Raw genomic sequence first — 23,099 nt, 5'->3', positions numbered from 1 at the left:
TGTTCCTTTTTTAGTAACAGCTTTCTTGAGATACAATTTACACACCATACAGTTCACCTATTAAGAGTGTATACTTGTGGATTTGTTTTTGTTTTTGTTTTTCACCAAGTACATCCATTACCACAGTCAATTTTAGAACACTTTTATTGCTCTAAAAAGAAACCCTATATCTGTTAGCAGTCAGTCCCCCCATGATAACCTTGGCCCCAGGCAACCACTTATACATGTGGTTGAATACAAATAGATTTGCCCTTTCTGGACATTTCATGTAAATGGAATCATACACTTATGGCCTTTTATGACTGGCTTCTTTCATGAAGCCTAAGGTTTTCAAGATTTATCTAAGATATAGCATGTATAGCACTTCATTTCTTATTATTCCCAAATAATGTTTCATTCTTTGGTTATACCAGATTTTATTTTGCCATTGGGGATACTTTAATATCTTGGAAATTGGGATGTGTCCAATATTTCATGGTGTTTTTTTTTTTTATAGTTCAGTTGGCAACATATTTTTCTTTATTAGTTGTAGAGATTCTTTTTTATTTTTTAATAAAATAAAAAATTACACATACACACACAGAGATCACAAGCAGGCAGAGAGGCAGGCAGAGAGAGAGGAAGCAGGCTCCCTGCTGAGCAGAGAACCCGATGCAGGCCTCAGTCCTAGGACCGTAGGATCATGACCTGAGCTGAAGGCAGAGGCTTAACTCACTTAAGATTTTCCTTTAAACCTCAGAATCTATAACGTAAGTTACATTGAAGACCTCAGTTTACTCATTAAAAATGCAAATAAATGAATTGCCTTAGATCACCAAATAATACATTGGGGAGCTAGGATTCAAACTGGTTTCGTCTCACCCCAGTCTTAACATCTGCACAGCTAATCAGTAATATCAATATCTTGATAATGTTCAAATAAGGTAATTTTCAGATATATGCTATCAAATGAATAAGAATGAGTTTTCATAAGGGTATTAAGAATTGGATATTCCTGTGTTTTGTTCTCTTTTCCTTCTTTCTTGCTTTCTTTTGAATTAATGGAGTACTTTTTTATAATTCCATTTTATCTTTATTGACTTATTAGCTATGTTCTACTTCTTTGCTATTGTCACTTGCTTATTTTTTGGTGGTTGCTCTAGGGCTTATAATAAACATTTTTTATGTTTATAATAAACATTAGGGCTTATAATAAACATTTAGTTTATAATCTAATTACAAATAATATTCTGTTTTATAAATAGAAGTGTACAACAGTGTACTTCCCTTCTACACTATAATAGTCACTCATTTTACTTCTTCATGTTATAAACTTATAGTACATTATTAATTTGTTTCACTGTAAGTAGTATATTGGTTTTGTTAGGGCTGCTGTAACAAAGTACCACAGACTGAGTGGCTCAAACAATAGAAAATTAATTTTTTCCACAGATGGAGGCAACAAAGAGATCAAGATATTGGCAGGGTCGATTTCTTCTGAGGCTTCTCTGGTCTTCTCTTTAGGTGGCCCAATTTTCTCCATTTGTTTGCACATGGTCTTCTTGTGTGTCTGTGTCCTGATTTCTTCTTTTAAGAATATTAATCGTATCAGATTAGGATCCACTCTAATCACCTCATTTTAACTTAATTATCTCTTTAAAGTTCCCATCTCTAAATACAGTCACATTGTTGAGGTATCCGAAGATAGCACTTCAACATACGAGTTTTGGAAGGGGTAAACCATATCAGCTGAGAACAAATCACCATCTTTATTATTATTATAATTTATTTTTTATTTTTTTAAAAGATTTTATTTATTTATTTGACAGAGATCACAAGTAGGCAGAGAGGCAGGCAGGGAGAGGGGGAAGCAGGCTCCCTGTCGAGCATGGAGCCCGATGTGGGGCTCGATCCCAGGACACTGAGATCATGACATAACCCGAAGGCAGAGACTTAACCCACTGAGCCACCCAGGTGCCCCCAAATTGCCATCTTTAAAAGAGAATTTGAAAAAGATAAATTTCTTTTGTATTTACGGACTTAGCATTTCCAGTGCTTGTTTCCTTTGTGAAGGTCCAGATTTCCATCTAACATCATTTTCTTTCTTCCAGAATGATGACCTTTAGCATTGATTTTTTTTTTTTTAAGATTTTATTTATTTATTTTAGAGAGCATGTATGCATGTAGGGGGTAGGGAGGAGGAAGGGGCAAAGGAGGGGGAGAGGAAGAGAAGAGGGACAAGCAGACTCACACTGAGGTGAGAATCCCTACAGGACCAACCCCACAATGCTGAGACCATGACTTGAATTGGAATAGAGTAGAATGCTCAACCAACTGAGCCATCCAGGCACCCCTGGCCTTTAGTATATTTTACTGTGCTGGTCTGCTGATTAGGAACTCTTTCATTACGTATATCCTTTGAAAAAGTATTTTGCCTGCATTTTTTGAAAGATTTTTACTTGGTGTAGAATTTTAGGCTGATAGATTTTTCCTTTCAGTATTTTATAGTAGTTCTTATTGTAGTTCTAATTGTAGGTCTATTGTAGTTCTAATGTCTTTTGGCTTAAATTGTTTATGAAAATAAGTCTGCTGTTATTCCTTTGCTTGTTTCTTTGTGATATTACTTGTCTGGCTGCCTTCAAGATTGTGATGTACCTAAATGTGTCATCCCCTCCCCCCCACTTCTTCTCCTTGGGGTTTGGGTTTGTTGAGCTTCTTGAATCTAGATTTGTAGGTTTTTTTTTTTTTTTTTTTTAAATAATTCCTGAGAAGTTCTTTATTTCTCAACATATTTTTTTGTATCCCTTCTTTTCCTCCGTATCTTTGGGTATTCCAGGTTTGTGTCTCTTAGGCTACTTAAAGTTGTCTTACAGGTTACTGGCACTCCATTCATTTTTTTCCTGATCTTTTTTTATCTCTGTCATTTTGAGTAGTTCGTTCTTGTCTTCAAGTTCACATTTTTCTTTATTGTTTAGTTTGCTATAATCACATTTAGGGTATTTTTTAATTTTAGATTTTTTATTTTTCTCCATAGCAGTTCTCTTTGGATCTTTTTATATCTTTCCTTTCTCTCATTCATGTTTCCATTCATGATTCCATTCTTGATTACGAGGAATATATAGTAGTTGTTTTAATGTCTTTTTCTATGAATACTATTATCTTTGATATTTCTTTCTTTGTTTCTTTCTTTCTTTCGTTGTTTCTTTCTCTTGATTTTTTTCCCCAGTCAGGGGTTGTATTTTCCAGCTTTCTTGCTTGGGTATAATTTTTCATTGGGTACTGTATGTTCACGTTGTTATGTCCTGGATTTGGGGACTTTTAAAGATACTTTGAGGTATTTTTCCTGGGATACAGTTAAATTATTAGGAATCAGTTTGATTCTTTCAGGGTTTCCTTTTAAACATTATTGAGCAAGTCCAGAACAATCTTTTGTCTGGTCCTACTTTGTCCCCACTCTTGAGGCACTCTTCTGAGGATTCTACTCAGTGTCCTGTGTTTGAGGTCTTGTTACACTGGCTAATGGGAATGTAAACTATTCCCAGCTACAATAAGCTTTGAGGATTGTTTGTTCCCGCTTTCCAGAGGTTCTTTCTCTGGCCTTGATGGTTTCCTAACATGAATGTGATGATTACTAGTCAGCTAAGGTGTTACTTTTCACATCTCAGAGCTCTGTGTCATTGTAGCTATTTCAGCTTTAGTAGTTTGACATGTAAGCTGTAGCAGTAGACTTCCCTGAAATCTAAATTTTGTATCCTCAACTTAATGAGACTTTCTGACTCTGCTTGGATTCTTTCTCCCATTATTGCTGCCTAGAAACTCTTCCTAGGCAATGAGATGAGATGTTTATAGCACTCATCTTGTTTGCTTTCTCTTCTCATTGGGAACACTGCCCTATTCTGCCTGTTAGTGTCGGAAAATGTTTTATTTCATTTAATATATCCTTTTTTTCCCCTTTAAGGTGAGAGGTTAAATCCAATCCCTAATACTCTGTCATGGCCAGATGATATTCTTTGTTAATGAAATTTAATTTTGTTAAATTATTTTTTGTACTTCTGACTCATATCTGTAAATTTATGAATTGTGTAGCATTTAATTATTTGGCATTATAATAATGCATAGAATGCCTCTGCCTTGTGAAATTGGTACCTGCTTCATTAGGAAAAATGAGTTTGTGGGTTAATGATCAGATTTCCTACAATCCTATCTAAATTGTTTACTGAAATTATAAAAGATTTTAAAATAATTTCCTATCTGATCTGCTGTCAAAACATTTAAAACTTCTGAAATTTGTCATTTCTGTGTTGTTAAGTCATTTCAGTCTTAGTTATAAACTCTTACCAGTAAAAGAACAATCCTAAGTTGCCGGCCATTCTTGTTCCTAATATCTGTACAGTATTATAAATTATACAGTATTGTGAGGAATACGGTTGAAGAATAAAGACTAGAAGAACTCTCCTGGGATAAAGAAGTACTTAGGAATATAAACACACTAACTTGAGAAATTAATCTTTGATGATTATTTGTTATTTTAATTTTGAAATCACTGAAAGTAAATTTGCCACTTTTTTTCCCCCATATAGGCTGAAGGGTATGTGATTGGCAGCTGTATTAAGCACATTCCAATCGCAGGACGAGATATAACATATTTTATTCAGCAGTTGTTGAGAGACCGAGAAGTAGGAATCCCACCAGAGCAATCCTTGGAAACTGCTAAGGCAGTAAAGGTAAAAAGTAATGAGAGTGTAATTCAGCTAGAAATTAAAATCAGATTTACAGTATTAACATGAAAACTCTCAGGTGAAGAATGGTACTTAAAAAAAAAAACAAACCTTTTTACTTAGCCAGTTATAAATTATTACCCTTAATTATATATATGTTTTCTCTTTATTTCTTGTAAGGAGATTTTGTGGGACTATCAACTCCGTGCCTTGTTGTCTCCACATTTCACATTTGAATCAAGAACATTTGTACCAGCTGACTTCAGCATACATTTTTGTGATCATTCCCCATAGTAAAAATAATTAGTTCATTTCATAGTTCTTGTATCTCAATTTTTTCACTGAATTCTTTATTTTTTATTTTTTTTTTAAGATTTTATTTATATATTTGACAGACAAAGATCACAAGTAAGCAGAGAGGCAGGCAGAGAGAGGAGGGAGCAGGCTCCCTGCGGAGCAGAGAGCCCGATGTAGGGCTCGATCCCAGGACCCTGGGATCATGACCCGAGCCGAAAGCAGAGGCCTTAACCCACTGGGCCACCCAAGCGCGCCCCTGAATTCTTTATTTTAATCCTAACAATTTTCTCTTGAAAAATTTTTTTTTGATGTAATTGTTTCATTTCACTAGAATAGAGGTGGTTTTTGGCTCACGTGATACGGCAAATAAAAGAAAAATGTGAAGACTCTTTAAGGTGTTTTAATGATTTGTATGTTATATAAGTCTTTGTTAGATCAGTGCTTTTATGTAAACTGTCAAAATACTGAGCATCGCTTTTTAAATTTATCATTTGCCAACATACCTACAAAAATTTTAGTGGGTTTCTCATATGTTTTCAGTATGTGAAAGCAAAAATCCCCCTGCAAAAATAACTTCAAGGAATTTACTGCTTCCTAGTAGTAAAGGAATTATGAAATGGCTGCCAAAACTAACCCAAAGGATGGCATCAAAATTAAATATGTAAAAAATTAACATGAATACTGCTTCTGCATCTTTGGGAAGCCTGTGGGGTTTAAAAAAAAATAACAAAAGCACCAAGGATTAAAATCTATTTTAGAGAATACTGATGCTCAGACTGAATGTATTTTAAGAATTATCATTTTCATGTAATTCCTACTTCTGATGTTGGAAAAAGAAGACCTACAATAACAGTAAATTGTTCTTTGTTTTCCATATTCTTTCCTTATATGTCTTTATATTATTAGTAATAGTATTTGCATCTGTTTTGGATTAGAATTCTTCATGTACAAAAATATGTGAAATGTGTGTTTTTCTTTAAAAAAAAATGAAACGTGGATTCAGGTGTCCATAAATTGCAAATAGAATGTTATAACCCGTAACATTTTTGAATTGCATTTTTGATGAAAACTTCTACTTAGGACTTATAACCAGATACGCAACAATTTGGCATTGTAGGTGATACAGTAAAAAAGAATAGTTTTTATTTTTAGCCTTTTTTCTTTTGCTCATTTACTTAGATCATATTTAGTTTTGTTCCAGGAAGGTATTAAGGATTAAGGGTCTATATTAATTTGTGGGTTATATCAGCTATTACTTATTCTCTAGTTCTGTATTTATGTTTTCTCCTCTTCATAATGCAGACTCCATTAATTGTTGGAACTGCATAAAATGTTGAATGACAATAATGAATGTTTTCATAAAATAACCTTGAAATAGTAGAGGTTGTCTCTTCAGTTGATCAAGTCTTATTCAGTACGTATGAAGCTAGGAATTATGTGTAGGAAATGAGAGATGAGTTATTTATTTGTACTAAACATAAACTAATGTCCTAACATGAAATTATCTTCAGCTTAATTTCTTAATTTTATTTTCCAGAGATACTTGTTCATTTGATTCCGGTTTGCCAAAAATATGTCATCCTTTTCTACTGTTCCTAAAATGAGGAAATAATTAACTCATTTCTTTGTTTTCCTAGGAGCGCTATAGTTATGTCTGCCCAGATTTAGTAAAAGAATTTAATAAGTATGACACAGATGGATCAAAGTGGATTAAGCAATATACTGGAATCAATGCTATCTCAAAGAAAGAATTTTCTATTGATGTTGGTTATGAGAGATTCTTGGGACCTGAAATCTTTTTTCATCCAGAGGTAAGTTTTTTTTTTTTTTTTTTTTTCTCTTCTTAGAAGGGATTGTTTTGAGAAATTCAGGGAGGAGTTAATCTCAGAACTTTTCTTTTGTATACTAAAATGCTATTGTGAGTTATTTTCAAGAGGAATAGTTTCATATGTTGAAATAGGCTAAATAAGTTACTATTTTTTGTATATTTAGAAAACTAAAACTTGTCTTTTAATATTTGTGGCTTATGAGCCCTTAAAATTTATGACCATTTAAATAAAGTATTTTGGAAAAGTTCTAGAACTACTAATGCCCCATATAAAATAACCATTAAACCAAGAACCATTAGTTGACTATCATAACAAAATATTTATTAGCAAAATAGTTTTCTGTCTCTATGAAATGTTAGCCACATGGAGGTTTTATTAAGTAAATAAAAGGTGTGTTTTTAATATGAAAAATTCTTCCAGTAACTTAATAGAAGAAATTTATTAATAGAATTACATTAAATGCCTACTATGCTTACTTGGCATTAAGAAGTTATTTTTAAATATTGTTTATTCACTTAGCAAATAGTGAATATAATTTTAATGGTCTCAGTTCAAGTATGGAATATTTTAAGATGAAAAAGTATTTTATGTTGCTCTTACTGAGCTCAGAGTAAGGGAGATGAATATCTAAACAGGCATAGTTGTTTCAATAAATGCATGGATTTGGGGAGGGCATAGGAACAAAGAACATCTAAGTCTGCTTGGGAGAACTAAGGAAGCTTCTTATGAACTAAGACTTCAAGGGCGAATACATATTTGTCAGGCAGGTATGTTAGGGAAGTATCTTTCTGGCAGAAGAGATAGGTTGGGTAGAAGTTTGGGATAGGAGATCGCTAGGTAATAAAATTATAAAGGAAGGGATTGGTAGGAGATGAGCCCAGATGGGTGTTTATGAGGGACTAATATGCTATAGAAAGGAGTTCTGGATTCTGTGCAGAGATCTTTAGTGCAAATGACACAGATTAGAAAGATCACTCTGGCAGCACTGGTTTGGATGGATTTGAAACAGGGGTGTGAATTGTGTTGGAAACAGGTAAGTTTATTGCAGTTTTCCAGATGAAGGATAAGTAATGTCAGGCCAGTAAGATTGAGAAAGAGGTAAGAAAAAGCAATAGAATCAGCGTGACTTACTGATTACTTAGATGTGAGGGGAGTAAATATGAAAAATCTGTGATTCCCGTATGTGTAACTTGAACAGCTGGATGCGAAGGAGATATGGGTAGGAATGGGAGATCATGATGAATTGGCATATAGCCGTAAATTGGAAGCAAAGTAGTGAGCGAGCACCTGGGATAAGGCATTGTGGTCAGACAAGTATATGGGTGTTTTAAGGCTTTAGACAGCACGTTTTCTTTGCAGTCTTTAAAATGAAAATTCATAAAAGGACATATGTACATAGTTTTAAAAGTTTTAAAAGAACACTGACAGGCTTAAATAATAATAGCAGCTCCTCATCCTCCACCCCTACTCTCACTCTTTTTGTGTTCCGCAGAGCATTCACTAGCTCTCACTGAGCCCACACTCTTGGCAATTACCTGAACATCTCCAAATATTTGTCCTCTTATTTCTTGACATAGCAACATAAGTAATTTATCTACCAGCTTCCTTTTAGGTTAGTTGATATTTCCTTAGACCCTCTTCCTTCAGCCTGTATGTTATGTTATAGTTATTAGCTAAATCAGTAGTTTTACAGTATATAAATATTATTATACCTGTTAATATTTTTTGCGTTCGAGGCAAAATTGTAATGTAAATTTTTTCTCTTAAAATTGAGCTTCTCCTAAATTTTTACCTCATTTCTTCATTTGTGTCATTTTTCTCTCTGTTCATTTATTTCATTTATTCATTGAGGTTGTGTCATTAACTGTAATCTGAAGGGATTTTGGGGGTATTTCTATATAGAGAAATTTAACAGTTTTTTTTAAAACCTTGTTTTACTTTTTTCTTTGTGGTTTCTTATCCTTTGAATTTTGGGGACTTCCAGGGTTCTGCAGGGTGAATGGATTGACTTTTTTAGCAGTATGCCCTCTGGAGGCACTTAGGATGTAACATTCCTTTTTTGTCTTCCAAACAGGATTGAAGTATTTTATTCATGTTTACTTACCTTCTCTTTTCATCCTTGGGCATTTATCCATTCTTGTAATTTTGTTCTGTCCTGTTAGTAGTGATTTAAGAAGATCAAAAGATAACCACGTAGCTGGCAGTCAGGTCACATTTTCTTTTGGGGTCATGTATATGTGAACTGCTGAAGTTGAACGTATTAAAGGTCACAAGTTAAGGAACATCAGTTGAAGTTGGTATACTGGAGAGACATACTAAACCGCCATGTGGAGGACAGGAATTAGAGAATCGCAGAAGATCCAGAACCAAAGTCCTAGATGAATAGGATCGTTACAAGATAAATAATAGCGTGGGAGGTAAGAGATATCTTGGATTTTAAAGGAGGAAGCATTTGAGTGGAATACTTACACCCTCAGCAAGGTCCTGACAGTCTTAATCTTTGACATATTAGATACATAAATAAACTGTTGTATTGGTTGTGTTGTGTTGCTTAGGAAAGGGATGGTTGTCAGGATGTCAGTTTACCTTGCCGCTAATGTTTTATATGTAATATTTTTCCTTTAATTTTTATCATTTGATAAGCTGAGTTTTCTTTATTAAGTTTTTTAAAACTTTGAGATGTCTTTTACTCTCTATAGCATTTTTTCTTTGTAAATAATTTCTTCTGTAGAAATCCATATTTTTCTCTTCTTTTGAGTTCTTTTTTAAAACCAGTTATGAATATGCACATTGTTTAAAAGTCCTGATTATTTAACTTCTAACAAAAACCAGGAGTGTCCTGCATACTTCTTTATTTTTTTTCCTAGAGGTAAGCACTTCAACCTTTTTTAGTTGATTGTTTTGGTGATTGCCTCCATTGCTACAAATTGCTTTGGTTGCATTTTTCAGTTTTAGGCATTTTCTATCAGTTTCCAGCTATGGAGGAAAAGGATTGCCTTTTCTCCCTTTCTTTTGTTGCCATGGCAAGCAGTACCTTTCCATACCTTTTGTCCCAGTAATTACATTATGATTTTAGCTAGGTAAAAATTCAGTGCTTACATTTTTGTGAACACAAATTTTAGTCAGATCTTGTGAACATAAATTCTGATCAAATCTGAGTTATACAGTTTACCATGAAATATTTTTCTGTCCTATATTTTGTTTTCCATGGGAAATAGTAACTTGTTTGCTTAGTTTTAAAATAATGATCCTTAATTCACCTCTGAATTCTACCTACTAGTTTTAAAACTGTCTTCTCAGGATATTCAGATGCATAGGGTTTTATAATCAATTTAATTTTCCAGAGCATGCATTACGTCCCAATCAGAACCTGTTTCCTTCTGCACCTGGTAAAGAGTTGTCATCTTCCTTCACCATCATTGTGGAGATTCCTTTTGCCTCTCACTTAAATCCCTCTTCCCTCTATCCCATATCTTTATCTATCTTTATTTTGGTGGAAATCATTTCCATTTGGGATTCCTGATATAAAGGGCACATGAAGGATGAAAATTTCAAGATCTTGCATGTTTGAAAATGTACTCATTTTATCTTTATGATTGTCTGATAATTTGGGTATAGAATTCTAGATTGTAAATCATTTTTCCTCAGCATTTTGAAGCCTCAGCTCAGTTGCTTCCTGTTATAACTTGAAATAAAAAGTTGTTCTGATTCCTAAATCTTTTATAGGGCCTGCTTTTTTTCTTTCCAGATACTTGTATATTGTCCCTTTGTTCCCCTAACATTCTGATGTACTCTCTTTTTCTCTTCTAGTTGTACTTTTTGTTCCACTCTCTAGGTTATTTCTTTAGTTTTATCTTCTGAACATTCAGCTGAATTTATTTCTGGTAACATACCTAATTTTCAAGGGCTCCCCTACGTCTGCTCTTGAATATTCCTTTTTTATGCTGCTCTGTTCTTGTTTCATATTTGCATATCTTCTGGCTCTCTGAGGATATTAGTCTAGGTTTTTTGAAGTTTTCTTCTTTCTGCCTAGTCTCTTTCTCCAGGTTGCTTTTTCTCTTTGTTTTCTTTGTTTTGATTCCTGTATTTTTCATGCTAGGGGTTTTTGAGGGCCACTCATTTAAGAAGGGAACACTAAAAATCTGATTGGAAATCTGAGCTTTGTGGATGGGGCTTGTAGACTATGTCCTTTTCTTTGGGGGAATGCCCTATGTATGTTTCCTTAGATCATTTCAGATAGTCCCAGGAAGATTGCTGCCTGGAGGGTAGAGGTTGGCAGCTAAATGGGAAGAGGGTCAGCCATTGTGTGTCAGCAGTAGGCTGCATACATTCACTTAAAAGCCCCCAGCTTTCATTCTTTTCAGCCATTTATAAGAGTACCGGGGCTCTAATTTATTCCCTTTAGAGAATAAGTCAATCACCTTTCTCCTTGGATGAGGAGGCATTTCATAGACTTATTTGGTTGGGGTTTGTGACTTAATTGCTTTTCCACAGAGACTTTCAGCCAGTGTTCCTTCCTGTCCTTCTACCTCACTTTCACTGTTGACAGGTACAGCCAGTTCTGGGGGGGGGGGGGGGTTGGTGGTGGTAATAGAAAACAGCCTTATTCTTGGCTTTCCCAACTGATGACTTACTAAGTGTTTTGGTGGGAGTACATGTCTTGTCCATCTGCTTTCCAGATTCCAGTTTGCCAGATTTTGTTGCTGTTTCTTCTTGTTCTGTTCTCTCCATACATTTGGGATTATTCCTTTTTTAAAAAAATTCTTCTTTGGTGCTTTTAGTAGGGAAAACAAGTTGAGATATGTGTGCTTAGTTCACCATGTTTTTCCAGAATAGACTTTTTTTTTTGTATCCTATGAACTGTGTCACTTCCCAAGCAAATTTTAAGTTCTGTCTTTTGTAGTTCTAGATATTTCTGTGTCAGAGTTCCTCTGTCATTTGAAATATTCACTCTGTTTTTGTTTTGTCTAGATGAAAGTGTAGGTATCTAAACTTGGACACTGAACATAAACTGTATGAAAGAGTAAGGGTATTTATTTTTTGAATAGCTAAATTCATCACACATGCTTGAAAGAACTGTTTTTAGAAGGAGCAGGCTTGGCTTGGCACTCTGATTTTTTTTTTTTTTTTTTTTTTTTTTTTTTCCTCTGAAGGAAATTTAAGTTTTTTTTGACAAAGCTATTTGAACTGTTTTGTTTGCTTGGGTGTATTCTCTATAAATTTTTCAGAAGAGAGAAGAGATACTCCTCCTTTGATAGCCACTTATATTAGTATTAAGACCTGATCAGAGAGCATTTAGAGGTAAGGCTAACCCTTTTGCTGAAAATGAAAACAAAAGGCCTAAAAATAGTCTTAGTGGAGACCCTAGGTTGAGCATAGTCAAGTACTAAGTAACCTACAACAATTTATTGTTAATTCTTACTCTTTTCCTTTGTTTATTTACTAAGTATCCATGTTTGCTGCTGTATTGCATATTATTCTTCCTATTCTTATCCGGGATTCTGTATAGCATAATAGTCTATGAGCTTTTTGTGAAGATGTATTCAAATCAGACTTCATGTCTTTCTAAATCAAAATATCTGTGGATAGATCCAGAATATTTAAAGAATGTATAAATTCTTTTTGTATGTTCTTGATTAAAAATTGCTATGAGAAGGGCCTAGCACAGGAATGAATTACTCTATTCCTGTCTTACTTGCTTATGTTACAGCATATAACTGTCTTAAAGGTTAAGGAAAGAATTACGGGAGGGTTAATCTCTTGAGCACATGTGCTCCTCTGTGAGGGGTGTGTGTGTGTGTGTGTGTGTGGGTGTATGTATGTATGTATGTGTGTGTGTTGTTTAGGTAGATATTGAAGGAATACAGCTAATAAAGATAATGTAGAGAATTTGTAAGTTCTGTATTAATAAGTTGATATTAAGATATTCTGGAACATATTTTCTATCAAATTGGTCTCTGTCCACATTTTGGGGATTAAATCTCATATCAAGGTCTCAGGTTGAGGTATCTTTATGGGATCATAAAAGCATGTTTTGAGAACTTAGTTTCCTTAGAAATTTTGTTGTCAGAACCTAGAGAATTTCTACAGATGACAAAATAAAATTTTTAGGATTCCAGTTCTTTTGCTCATTCTAGTTAGTTATGGACTGAGCCATTTGCTGCCAGTAAACTAAGCTTGTCTATACATGGCATACAGAGCCAGCTGAGTTGAATTATTTTCCCACAGAATACAGTATGGACTACTTCTGACAGAACAAATAGTCTATAGGTTGGGTTCTCAAGGTTCAGATTAAGCCACATTTCTCTATCTATATGATTTTGGAGGGTCATAAGCATGCATATAAAAATAAATAACGTGGGAGAAAGGAAGACCTCCTTAATTTTATTTCTCCTTTTATAAGGCCTGTTTGTTGTATATAAAAGAAGTTTTTTTTCTGTTGCTAAGCTTTATTTATTTATTTATTTATTTATTATTAACATATAATGTATTATTTGCTTCAGGGGTACAGATCTGTGAATCATCAGTCTTACCCAATTAACAGCACTCACCATAGCGCATACCTTCCCCAGTGTCCATAACGTAGCCACCCTATCCCTACCCCAGCTCCCCAGGAACCCTCAGTTTGTTTTGTGAGATTAAGATTCTCTTATGGTTTGTCCCCCTCCCCGGTCCCATCTTGATTCATTTTTTCCCTCTCTACCCGCTACGACCCCTCACCCTGCCTCTCAAATTCCTCATGTCAGAGAGAGCATATGATAATTGTCTTTCTCTGGTTGACTTACTTTGCTTAGCACACCTTCTAGTTTCATCCACATCATTGAAAATGGCAAGATTTCATTTTTGATGGCTGCATAGTATTCCATTGTATATGTATATACCACATCTTCTTTATCCATTCATCTGTTGATGAACATCTAGGTTCTTTCCATAGTTTGGTTATCGTGGACATTGCTGCTATAAACACTGGGGTGCACATGCCCCTTCGGATCACTACATTTGTATCTTTAGGGTAAATACCCAGTAGTGTGATTGCTGGGTTGTAGGGTAGCTCTATTTTCAGCTTTTTGAGGAACCTCCATACTGTTTTCCAGAGTGGCTGCACCAGCATGCATTTCCACCAACAGTGTAAGTTCCCCTTTCTCTGCATCCTCGCCAACATCTGTCGTTTCCCAACTTGTTCATTTCAGCCATTCTGACTGGTGTGAGGTGATATCTCACTGTGGTTTTGATTTGTCTTTCCCTGATGCCGAGTGATGTTGAGCACTTTTTCATGTGTCTGTTGGCCATTTGGATGTCTTCTTTGCAGAAATGTCTGTTCATGTCTTCTGTCCATTTCTTGATTGGATTATTTGTTCTTTGGGTGTTGAGTTTGATAAGTTCTTTATGGAATTTGGGTACTAGCCCTTTATCTGATAAGACCTGTTTGTTATATATAAACATTTTTTAAAAAGTTATTATTTTTAACCTCATTCTATTTCCATCATAACTGAAGTTGTCAAATTGCTTTCTATCTCACACCTTATCCAGCCTGTTAAAGAATTCTGAAAAGTTTTGTGTAATACCTGTACCTTCCATTCCAAATAAATACATATTAATACTTTAATATTTACCATATTGAGATCTTATTTTAAGAAGTAAAATATTACAAAAAGAGTATCTTACCTTCCTCAGACCTTTTTCTGTATTTGGTTGCCATCCTTTCTTTTTCCTCCGGAGGGCAATTGCTGTTAAAAATTTAGTGTATATCCAGTTCATGTGTTTAACTGTGCATGTAGTCAGAAAAACGTATTTTTAAAAGATATACATATATGGAATCACTGAAGTTTTTTTGAAGTCAGCTTTTAAAAAAATGAGTTTTGCTTTTGAGTGTCAGCTGTTGGAAATAGTTTAACTGTGTTATATCATCATGTGAGTATACAGTTTATTCTCATTATTCCCAGTAGATACTCCAAAAAGTTGCTGTGAACACTGAATTCGTGAATACTGAATCATTGCTCATAGAGGGAAACAGGGTTAGGTTCTTGGAGCTTTAGGTTACAACACTTTTGTCAGCTGAACATAGAGCTATTATTTGTGTTTCTGTTTAAAGATGCACTATTTAGTATATATCATTGATTTGTTAGCCTTGATCCCATGGCTAACAGCAAAACTGTGACTCATGCCTGAATGAACCTTATCCAGAACTGTATTTTCTCCATGACATATATCATAGCCTTAAGCTTAGGAATGGTAGATAGCACTTTGGCACTACTATGGTTGGGGAACCTTTTGTTTATTTATCTTAGATTTTTTATTTATTTGAGAGAGAGAGAGTAAGTGAGAGCACAAGAGCAGGGTGTAGGAGAAAGCAGACTCCCTGTGGAGCAGGGAGCTCGACTCAGGGCTCAATTCCAGGACCCTCGGATCATGACCTGAGCCAGAGGCAGACCCCCAACCGACTGAGCCACCCACGTGCCCCAGAGACCCTTTTAAATAGCAAAATCACCCACAAAAATGTGGAAACGGGCACTAAATAGATCATGAAAAGGACACTTAGAGTATGAAAGCTGAAATGAGAAGACTGGGCATTTCCTTTTTTGACCTCAACTACGAATGTGCTGGTCAGCTCAGATTTTCAGAGTGCTATTCATGTGCATGCCTGTGGATTTTTACCAGCTCATGGTATATGTGTTTTACATTTTTGCTATTCTGATGATTATGAAAAGGTATATATCATCATTACTATAAGTTGATTGCTTCTGAAATCTCTGTTTTCAGAGTCTTTAATTTTAAGTTAGAGACCAGAATTTATGTTTGTAAAAAGTCCTTTTTTTTTTTTTAAACTGAAAACTTTCTTAATTTTTTATTGTGATATTTAAGTAGGGATCTAATCTCTATCATATATCCACCTTTACTTTTCAGTTTGCTAATCCAGACTTTACTCAACCTATCTCAGAAGTTGTAGATGAAGTAATTCAGAATTGCCCTATCGATGTCAGACGTCCACTCTACAAGGTCAGTATTTACAGCAAAATTGTTCAAGGTCTTCTTTTAAAAAAACTTCTTTATTTTTCTGTCCATTGTTGAATATTAAATTTAAAAATCCTCTCTTCAAAAGCCTATGATAGGATTTTAGTACTGTTTCATATGTCTTAAAATTTTTTCTTTTTCTTTCTAAATAAAAATCATACTTATTTATTTTTCTCCAATGATATAGAATATTGTCCTCTCTGGAGGTTCAACCATGTTCAGGGACTTTGGACGTCGCTTGCAAAGAGATTTGAAAAGAACTGTAGATGCCAGGCTGAAATTAAGTGAGGAATTGAGTGGTGGCAGATTGAAGGTTGGTTTTTTCAGATATTGGTGGGGGGTTTGAGGGTGCCTTGATAATTGTAATGGGGATGGGAAATGTCTGCCAACTTCTGCTTTTATTTAGGGAAATAAAGAGGATTTCTGTCAGGTTTTCTAATGGAAAGTGGTTAATCATATTGAGATCTTATTTTAAGAAATAAAATATTACAAAAAGAGTATCTTACCTTCCTTAGACCTTTTCCTTTCTCTGTTTGGTTTCCATCCTTTCTTTTTCCTCCTGAGGGTAGTTGCTATCATGAGTTTAGGTTACCCAGGTCATGTTTTTAACTGCATGTATTCAGAAAAACATATAGTTTTAAAGGATTTACATACATGGAATCATTCAAGAGTATCATGTCCTTGATTGGCCATTTGATTCCTCTAGGATAGTATCAACATTTCTGGAAAATATTCTTAGCCTGTGTGAGTGACAATATTTCATACGTATCTCATGGATAACTTACATAGAGAAGAATTCCTTGCATATTTTAGGGATAATACTCCGTAAGGACCCACACAATTTTAAAGAGTACTATAGCAGTACAACAAAGCCTAGTTGATAGAGAAGCTGATGTTGTGAGGTTTATCCTGCTTGCACAGACTCATTCTAGCTTCCCCACAGCAGCCTCATAGTGTGAAATCCAGTTGGTGGTTTAGCAGAAATAACTTCTTTTACATGTCCTGGACTTTGGGTTTGCTGTCAAAATCAAAATGAATTTAGATTCTCAGATGCTTGCTTTCTATATTTATGAGACAGTTTTTTAGTAAATGTTATGTTTCATCCTTGTTCAGTGTAGAATATTGAAGCAAAATATTAACTTAGAGGATACATGGCTAAATAAAAACAAGCTTTATTCAACTTGGAAAATTATCAAGAATTAGGGCTTCATCTGAGACTACTAGTCATTCAAAATTATTTAAAAGTAAAACATAATCCTCTAGGGTTTGCTGCTTGTTTAGAAATTGCATGACAGCTGACTGTTTTCAGTCCCTAAATTTTGATTATCTTAAACTTACCCTTGGAGCACAGTAAAAAAAGTTTGTTTCAAAGTAGTTGTTTAGTTTGTAATGGGCTCATTATAGATAAATGAAACAAATGCCGTTTATTAGTATAGTATTTTAGTAAAGTAAAAATTTAACATTTTTAGGCTTTTTGTACATTTCAAAATAAGAAATGAGGACTTTTTTTTCCCCCTCAGTGATATTGGCACTGTACTGACATTAATGATAAAGGAGAAATCCAGTTTACTGGAGGACTCTGCCTTCTTTTTCATTTTACTTTATATTTTTATGGATTTTCATCACATTTTTATATATCTGTATCTAAATATGACTGTATTGCCTTTCAATTTGTAATTTTTTATGACAACTAATTAGCTTTTCTTAACTCCCCCAAAATGCCATTTTTTATGACATGTAAATATTTTTAAAGTTTTTATTTTGAAATAATTTCATACTTACAGAAAATATACAAAACCTAATAGGAATTTCTGTATATCGTTCACCTAGATTCTCCAAATGTTAGCATTTTATATTTGCTTTATTCTATATCTACAAAGATACCTACATACGCAAATATATACACGTACTACCTATATGTGCAAATATTTTTTCTGAACTATTTGAGAATGAATTGAAAGTGTAATGTCCCATCACTCCTAAATACTTGTGTGTATGTCCCAAAACAGGACATTGCAATTGTCACAAAACTAACCTGATAAAAAAAAAATCTAGTTATAGACCTGATTCACATTTCACCACTTCTTCCATTATTGTCCTTTATAGCAAAAGGGAGAAAAAATACATACCTTTTTTTGGTCTAGAATCCAATCTTAGGATTGCATGTTTCAATTCATTAATTTGTTGTCATGTCCCTTCAGTCTGGAGTAAGTACTCAGTCTTCTTTTATATTCATTCATCCTTCCTTCCTTCCTTTCTTTCTTTCATGTATTCATTCATTTTAGAGAGCAAGCCAGAGAGTGTGCGTAAGTGCTCTTGGTGGAGAGGGTTTAAGGGAGAGGGAGAGGGAGAAAGAATCTGAAGCAGACTCCACACTGACTGAGCCACCCACAAACCCCTTTTTTGTCTTTCTTATTTAACCGTAACTTTTTTTTTTTTAAGAATACAGGCCATTTATTTTACAGAATGTTTCTCAATTTGGGATTGTCTGGTATTTCCTCATGATTAGTTAGGTTCAGATTATGTACTTTTGGCAGTAATACCACAGAAATGATGTTGTATCCTTTTTTAGTTTGTTGTATCACTAGACACATGGTATAATTTGTCCCAGATGTTAATTTTGTCAGTTGGTTAAAGTTGTGTCTGCTGGGTTTCTCTATACAAGTTGTTATTTTTTCTTTATGTGTAATAAGAATACTAAGGGAAGATACTTTCAGACTATGTAGCTTTCATGTTTCTTACCAAACTTTGAACCACTGGTTTTAACATCCATTTCTCTTTTCTAAAATAGTTACCACTATGTGGTAGTTGCCAACTGGTATTTTGCAAATTCTGTTATTCCTTCTGTGGTTTTTAGTCTCATTTTACTGTAAGGAAGAGTTTTCCCCTTCTCATTCATTCGTTCAGTAATACCTCTATAAAAACCTGATTTCTCATATTTTTCTTTAGGCTATATCACTAATATCATTGCAATAAAATATTAACATATCAATACTATTAATATCTTTAATTTTGATGCTCAATTGATGCTCAAATTTTCTCAGATTTGGCCAGTGGGAGCCATTAAAGGTGGCTTTTTGTCCTTTTGATGTGTGATGTGGCCCTAGTATTCTTTAGGATCTTTGCTACTCCTTGACACAGCAGAATAATTCAGATTCATCTTGTACTTTGTGTTCTCCAATATCAGAATCAGCCTTTTTTTTTTTTTTTCCTTTCTGGAGACACCCTTGTTCCTTTTAGTGGAGAATGCTATTTAGGAAACACATTTTGGGGATGCCTGGGTGGCTCAGTCGGTTGTGTCTGCCTTCAGCTCAGGTCATGATCTCAGTGTCCTGGGATCAAGCCCTGCATTGGGCTGCTTGCTCACCAGGGAGCCTGCTCCTCCCTCTTCCTGCCACTCCTCCTGCTTGTGCTCTCTCTCTTTTTCTTTCTCTCTGACAAGTAAATAAATAAAATCTTAAAAAAAAAAAAAAAGGAACCAAATACTCATTGTTACTGAGGGTCACTGCCTTAGGCCTTCTTGGGTCAGAACTGGGAGGTGTTTGTGCACATGCATATACACATTCATCTGTATCCAGTTTTATATTTATATAAATTAAAAACTTAATTCGTAGTGATACTGCTAGCTCCAGAATACCAGAAGTTCATTGTAGCCTTCCACTTTTCCGTATTTGTAATGCTATTCTCTGACAGAAGCTTGGCTTCCATTATCTACAATATATTTATGTTTTTGCTTGAACTGTAATACATATTATAGTGCTTTCAGAATTATTAATCAGTGATAAATATACTAACAGTGTATTACACATCAATGTATTTATCACATTTACAGTGATAAATATACTAACTAGAGTTCAAGATTTACCTCATTTTTATCTTTTTAAACAAAAAGGAAGAGGGAGGGAGAGTCCTAAGCAGCCTGAGCACGCGGGCCAAGGCGGGGCTAGGTCTCTTGACCCTGAGATCATGACCTTAGTTAGCTAAAACCCAAGAGTCAGAGGCTTAACCCACAGCGCCACCCAGTCACCCTACTTCGTTTTTATCTTAAGACAGAGGGCTAGTCATAATCCTGTGTTCATAAATTACTTGAGTTAGTCTCTTTCCCACTTCAGTGTGGCTATTATTACTTTTTAAAAATACAATTAGCTTAATTTGTTTCTGTTGTATTCTATTTTGCTTTGTATGCATCCTGCCTCTTCTGAAGTTTTATTTACTTTTGAGTACACAGTTTTGTGTTACATACATTTACAGTTAAATGATACAGAAATTGTTACTTGAATTTACTATTGAACTGCTCTTGCTATGTCATTTTTAGCCAAAACCTATTGATGTACAAGTCATTACACACCACATGCAGCGATATGCAGTTTGGTTTGGAGGATCCATGCTGGCTTCCACGGTGAGATAAAGCTTATATTTCAAATTTGATTTTTTTTTTTCTGGAGAGAAGAAATTGCCAGTATTTATGCAGTGTAGAATAACAAGGGAAATTTCTTTAAATTTATCTGCATATAGCTGTAGATTGCATGAGAAAGTTTTAAAATTAGAAACGTCTGTATGTACATAGTATTTTAAAGTGTAGTTATTTGGATTTTATTTTTTGCTTGCTTAGACAGTTTTTTAGAGTGAACACTTAAGAGTTTTAAAATTAATCTGTAGGTAAAGTTCTTTTAATCTTGTGATGATACAGATATGAGAAGGTCATTGCTTTTTCTGTGCAAATATTTTAAAACATCAAGATCACTGCATAGGAAGTATGATGTTCAAAAGTTAGTAAAGGGAATTATTCTAAGGGCCATTTCCCCAAAACAAAACATCTTAAAACCTCTTTAAAAGATAATTTTAACATCATTTGCCTATTAAATATCAGTGCTTTATCCTATAGTACACAGAGTATTAAATAAGATAAAGAAATTTTATCTGAATTATTGAAAATTACATAAACTTGGATTTTTAAAACCATTGAAAAATAAGAGGTAAAGTTACTTACTTATTTTGATTATCTTCCATTTGTCCCATATAAGCTGATGAGTTTGTAAGTTTGCCCTTTGAAGAAGTATATCAGACCTTTATTGAGGAAACAATCTAGAAGTTTTTGTGTATGACTAAGAGGAGTTTATATTTTATTTTACTTTAAAAATTGTATCTATTTTAGAGATGAGAAAGAGAGTGACGGTGCGAGTGGGGAAGCAGAGGGAGAGTGAGAGAGAATCTGAAGCGGACTCCTCAGTGCTCAGCATGGAGCCCAATGCGAGCTTGATCCCATGGCCCTGAGATCATTGACCTGAGCCTAAAGAGTCAGACACTTAACCAACTGCACCTCTTAGGTGCCCCTTATTTATATTTTAAATTAATGCTGCTTTTTAGAATATTGATTTATTATACAGTGTAGGGAAATCTCATCAGAATAGTTTGAGCTTTTGAGAATCAGTCTTCCAGTCCTCAGAATGTCAGAATTGTGTTGAGGTAGGAGGATGTGTGTTAGGACATGTGTTAAATCCTACTTTTCATTTCTGATAACTGTTTGTAGCTGATTTTTAAGTAACGGTTTCTAGAATTTTTAAGCTTCATTTAAATACCCAGATGGACTAATAATAAACATTTTGTTCTATTTTAAAGCATTTTGAGAGGTGGTACACTTTTGACCTTTGTGTAAATACATGTTTTTATTTTCAGCCCGAGTTCTACCAAGTATGCCACACCAAAAAGGATTATGAAGAAATTGGACCTAGCATTTGTCGTCACAATCCAGTGTTTGGAGTCATGTCGTAAAATTGATTTCATAATTATTGGGGTTAGGGAGGTGGGGAAGAAATAATCTTTCTGATTACCTGTTTTGTCTGGATGGCTAGTTTTGAGGTTTTAAACCTGACTTGAAGTAAGAAGACCAAACATAATTATACAGGAATATTTTATAAGTGTATCAACATGCGAATGTAGAGGAGAGCCAAAATGATTAAGTGTTTTTCTTTAGACTGAATATTTGAATCTTATGTGTAACAAAAAGAAGTGGGTTTTAGTTCTTTCTGTGCCCTGATATTTTGTATATTATTGAATTATCCAAGATTTGATGGGATTTATCGGTATGTAGATAGCTCTATAATGCTTGAGTTGTACACTTCTAAGTGTGCAATGCAAGAGCTTGTTTATATTTCATACTTTTTATACTTTGAGGAAAAAAGTCAAAGAAAAACTAGTATTTGAGGAGAAACAAGTGACCAAGTAAAGGATAAATTAAAAAAAAAAAAAAAGCCTCCTGAGACTTGGCGTACACACACACTCATGGGATTCCAGTTATTACAAATGGCTTCCACCCCCTTGTACCCCCAGTGGTTTTCTTTGCAAGTGCTTTTGGAACTAAGAAGCTAGTATCTTGGATTAACTGATGCCCGCTAGTGCTTTCTGACTACTCGAATCCTGTTTCTTGCTTTAAAGGAAAAGTAAAGAGAAGACTGTTGGACCAGTACTGCAGTTCTGTAGTGTCATTTCTTATTAAAAGTAAATTTGATTACCAAAATTGGTATATTTAAAGCCTAACACCATTCTAATAAAGGCACAAATTTCTTTTTAATACTTGTTTCAAGCTCTTTAATCTCTTTATAAGTTAACTAATCTATTTTCTTCAGACCTCTGCTATGATTCTTTAAAATCACAACAATTGGTTAGCAAGCTGACTTTTTTATGTGCTCTAAACAAATAATTGTGAACTTTTAATATGTTGAGTGCTTTCATTTTGATAACTGGATCTCCATTTGATATTTTCATTTGTATAACTCATTTGCAGTCTGAAAATTTTTTTAGTGCCGGTCCCTGACATATCATGGAAAGTTAATTTTCTTTGCATTTTAAAATATCTGGATCATGAAGAAAAAGTGATGAAAATAAATTAAAACTGAATTACCTTTTCTAAAGTTTTTTTTTTTTTTTTTTTTTTTAGAAGCAGTGTCATTCTATTTTGTGTTTATGTATCTTATAGGATTTCTGTTTCTGTTGGAATAGTGGGATTCATTGAAATCTCTATAATATGTATGGTAGAAAATACTTTGTGAACTTGAAATTTCACCAGTTATGTTTATAGAAGAATAAAAATGGAAGATTTTTTTAGGCTTTTTAAAACTTCAGCATTAATGCCAGTGCACATTTGAACTTCATTATCCGTGAAAACGCACAGAGAATTAGTATACGTCTATCTAAAAGTTAAAGAACAAGTAAAGGGTCTTTGTTGTTTGTGTTTAATATAAAGATAGAATTGAGGAGTAAACTT

The 23,099-nt window shown here is 34.2% G+C and overlaps 1 protein-coding gene across 1 annotated transcript in view; it reads left to right on the top strand.

Moving 5' to 3' along the window:
* ACTR3 (actin related protein 3) overlaps positions 1–22,740 on the top strand; it is a 61,425-nt gene extending 38,685 nt beyond the window's left edge. The window contains exons 7-12 of the mRNA XM_080798052.1: positions 4,560–4,703; positions 6,632–6,805; positions 15,728–15,820; positions 16,023–16,148; positions 20,151–20,234; positions 21,512–22,740. Coding sequence (XP_080654178.1) covers positions 4,560–4,703; positions 6,632–6,805; positions 15,728–15,820; positions 16,023–16,148; positions 20,151–20,234; positions 21,512–21,607 — 717 coding nt within the window. The 3' untranslated portion in view covers positions 21,608–22,740. The remainder of the gene's footprint in view (positions 1–4,559; positions 4,704–6,631; positions 6,806–15,727; positions 15,821–16,022; positions 16,149–20,150; positions 20,235–21,511) is intronic.
* Positions 22,741–23,099: the final 359 nt, after the last annotated feature.

Source organism: Martes martes, assembly GCF_963455335.1.
Source record: "Martes martes genome assembly, chromosome: 3".
Classification (NCBI taxonomy): domain Eukaryota; kingdom Metazoa; phylum Chordata; class Mammalia; order Carnivora; family Mustelidae; genus Martes; species Martes martes.
This window is presented reverse-complemented; position numbering and strand designations above follow the sequence as displayed.